This window comes from Pyrus communis, chromosome 9 (genome assembly GCF_041283825.1).
Source record: "Pyrus communis isolate YQ-2024b chromosome 9, ASM4128382v1, whole genome shotgun sequence".
NCBI classification, from domain to species: Eukaryota; Viridiplantae; Streptophyta; class Magnoliopsida; order Rosales; family Rosaceae; genus Pyrus; species Pyrus communis.
Genome location: NC_142573.1, coordinates 8,272,823 through 8,276,790, shown reverse-complemented (window position 1 = coordinate 8,276,790; position 3,968 = coordinate 8,272,823). Strand labels below are relative to the sequence as shown.

Here is a 3,968-nt window from a genome sequence, read left to right as displayed (position 1 = left end):
GAAAGGGATCCTTTTTCAGATCCCTTCCTCCTAATCCACTAAATCAGAAAATTCGTGTCATTAAAAATTGATTCAAGGGCTGAAGCTATTATAATGTTTAAAGTGGGCCCTTATTTATAATCATTTGATCAAATTTCAACAGCACGGATTCCCTAATTTGATAGATTAGGAGGAATGGATCAGGAGATAATCCATTTCCCCGTTATTATAAGAACATAAAAGCAAATGATATAAAAAGAACATGATACCCTTATAATGAATTTATAACTTAAATAATTAAGAATATTTATTTCGTATCGGAGGTTTATATTCGATTTGATCCTACCCTTCTACCTGAGGCCTTGAATCGCACCGAACTTATTTGAATGGTGACATTGAAGTAGTCTATATGTAGAGTAATTTTAATTGAGCTGGGAACGCAACCAGGTACATTAAGTATCATTATACAAAGTGGTTGGAATTTTTTTTTTCAAATTCAACCACTTATTTATACAAATTGGTGTACTAGACGGTGTTTCCGTCTCCTTTAGCTTGTCAAATTCAATTGATGCATTTTGAGACCTAATGATGGCGTGTCCTTATTTGTCGAGTATTGCAAGTCAATGAATCATGTTCCTATTTGATAGAATGTTTGTCATGTACATTGATGAGAGCATGAACAATTAATCACGATATTACATTTGGATGAGATAAGAAAAAGACTCAAAAGAGAGTCTAATTAATTAATTAATAATTAATATTGGACTGCAACCAATCTCCCCCATCAATGAAAGACACATTAAGGAAAAGAGAAGCTTGTGTGTCATTGAGCTTCTGTACATAAGGCGCACGCAAGCTCATATTTGCTCCTGCACCTGAGCAATTGTATTCTCCATAGAAAATAGTCCTGCATGCATTTATACAAATGATTAATACTTCAATTAGATTAATTTTTGTGATTAATCAAATTATCAGTTTTTAAAATGAATATTGATTAATTGAGGGGTCCTTTGAAAACCATTAGACCATCTCCAATGGTTGGGCTAAAAGTCAAATTTTTTAGCCCAAAAACAGCTTTTCTACTCTAAGCGTTCTACCCTAAAATTTTAGCCCGGGATTATTAAATAATGAACTTAGATTTTTTTTTTTGTTAAATTAATTTTTTTTTAAATAAATATGTAGACTATCGTAAATTAATTTTATGAACATTTTAATCTAAAAAAATTTAAATTCCGATAAATATTGGGTAGAGTCCATCCCGATTTCTTGGCTAAATTTCGGGGGGAATTTGGCATTGGTTTAGCATTTAGCATTTAGCTCAAAATTTCTCCTTGGGTTGGAGTGGGTTTGGGGGGAAATATTGGGGGGTAATTTGGCTTAGCCCACCATTGGAGTTGGTCTTAGGTGTGCAGATAGCGTTTTACCGCAGTGATAAAAAGTATTCATGCTTATCCACTCTAGTACAAGTTTGATCTCCACCCATCTCATTCCCCTCACAACTAATAATTTAATCCATTAAAGCTCTCGTTTGTCCAAAAAAATAAAAATAAAAATAAAAAAACTTAAAAACCGTTACCAAACAAATTTTCAATTTTGAGTTTTTGATCTAAAATGGCTATCAAAACTCTTGTAGTAATGTTTACGTACTGGTCTCTTGTTGGATCATTGAAGTCATTCCACCCTTCAGGAGCTATAATGTCAGTCATCGTAGTGCTGGCAAAAACCACTCGAGAGAAAGGCCTCCATGCTCGACCCAGCCATACTCTTCCAGTCCCTCCAATAAAGCAGTTGACAAATGCATAGCCAGTGTTGTCATCCTTGGAAGCTCTGCCGTGCGCTGTTACCGCGCCGTTTATGCTCTTTGTTCCTAGGGGTACTGGGTTTGACATCGAAATCAACTGGCAATTCTGTGTCAAGCAGTCCAGGAAGCACACTGGTTAATTTAGTAGTTTTATATATCTGTTCATCATAAAAATTTTACTTATGTATGAAAAAAAGTACATGGCTCTTTGCCATGAAGGAGCTATTCTTTTGTATAAACAAATCATAGCCGTCGTGCAAAGAACTTTCTGTTTTGTGATTTTAATGAATTATTTCTGTATGTGTCAAACTGTGGTTTGCAAGTAAAGAGAAATCCCGCAAAGCATTTTCTCACACAATCACAGGATTAAACAAAATTCCATATCAGAAATGAGGAGGATTACCTCATACAATGACCTTCCATTGCCAAAGATGAAATCAATGGAGCCCTGGATATAGCAATCCTTAAAGTAATGGCGGCCCCTATCATCGTGAAGGGTGTCTTGAGCTCCAAAGAACCCACAACCCAAGAATGCTGCTTGGTCTCCTGATATTCTGATCGCTACAGCTTGAGCTCCCACATCTCCAGGCTTCGGAATTGGAGCCACATTCTTGTTTCATAATTTCCATTTGGACATGTTAATATCTGTATTAAACAAATAATAAATCATAAAATTAATGGATTGATGCAATTTTTACGCTGTGTTGCTCACCATGAAGCTTATGTTCTTAGCAACAAAGTTGTCAGCAAAAACTTGAACTGAGCCACTGTAAAATGTGCCATGCGATGAATTGGCTGTGTCGTTCCATGATATTGCGGTCGTTTCATACCCTTGTCCTTGAAATGTTATATTTGGTTTGGTTTTTGGAACCGTGACTTTCTCACTAATTACATTGTGGACAAAAATAAATGATCAAACTCTAAATAAAAATAAAGAGTTCTTCATATATAGGTTTGTCAAACACTTAAAAAATCTGAGGCGGCAACGTATGTTTGGCCCCTCGTTCAGACGCTAAGTTTGTGTGAAGGGATTTTTTTCTATAGTTTGATTCTTTTGCGTGTTTCTCATTAATATCAATTATGAGAAGACAAAAGGCTGGTTTGGTATTATTGTGCTTTGAAAAAAAAATTGATTCTGCTGTGCTGTGAGAATAAGCGGCTGTGAAATAAAGCAGCAGAGTGTTTGGTAAACTTTTTTGTAAAAGTTCTTTTGAAAAAAAAAAAAACAGTATTATAGTGTTTGGTAAACTTTTATGTAAAACAGATGTGAAAAAAAACCGATTTTTCAAAGCTGGGTTTGCAGCTTCTTGTTTTTGGCTTTTTTTCACCCAAAACTGTGAAAAAAAGCTGAAGCTGAATGTTTATCAAACACAAAAACAGCTTCCAGATTTTTTTTATACCAGTTTTTTTTCAAAATCACCTCATTACCAAACCAGGTCTAAGTATTAAAGATTTGAAAAAGAGTTGGAAATCAAGGAATTGAAAAGCTAATTAACTTACTAGTAAATGCCCTTATTAATCCAAATTATTGTTCTCTTCGGGCTAGGAGTTGGAACTGCATCAACAGCTGCTTGAACCAATGTGAAATTGCAACACCCATTTCGATCAACACAAAGGTAGGAGGTTGTGTTGGTGTCTGGAGGAGGAAAACCACGTGGAAATCCATCACAAATGGATCCTATTTTTCCCCCATCCTCATGTTTTTTGTGATGCCTAGCAAATATGTTTTGTGGGATGAGAAGAGAAATAATATTGGGCACTGAGGATGAGGTGGTGAGATCACTAAGGTTGACAAAGTATTTGAGGGATGACGATTTTGGAATACTTATGAGATTTCGAGATGCCAATAAAATTGCAAAAATGGCAAAAAAATATGTTAGGAAAGTGGTTTTGAGACTCATTTTTTCTGATTGAATTATGGAGGGGGGAGATGGAGAGGATTTGAATTTAATGGATGGATATATAACTAGACACTTGTATGCACTTGAAGTGAAAGTATTGATGGAATGTCTTGCAAATCACCCTGTCCCTGTGTATCTTAGGGGAATACATTTCCAACCCTTAGCTTCCAAACTTCTTTTTCCCCAAACAAAAACAATTAGTCTGGATACAATTTAGAATGTGGCAAGGAATATATTATTATTTGGTCACAAACACACGTCGTAATTAATTAAAACAACATTATTGT

At 35.2% G+C, this 3,968-nt stretch overlaps 1 protein-coding gene across 1 annotated transcript; it reads right to left on the bottom strand.

Moving 5' to 3' along the window:
- Positions 1 to 592: 592 nt before the first annotated feature.
- LOC137738895 (putative pectinesterase 8) lies at positions 593 to 3,706 on the bottom strand. Its single transcript, XM_068478367.2, has 5 exons — positions 3,281 to 3,706; positions 2,493 to 2,664; positions 2,184 to 2,390; positions 1,627 to 1,886; positions 593 to 886 (listed from the first exon to the last, which is right to left on the bottom strand). Exons 1-5 carry the CDS (start codon positions 3,679 to 3,681, stop codon positions 727 to 729), a joined length of 1,200 nt encoding a protein of 399 aa, XP_068334468.2. The 5' UTR covers positions 3,682 to 3,706; the 3' UTR covers positions 593 to 726.
- Positions 3,707 to 3,968: the final 262 nt, after the last annotated feature.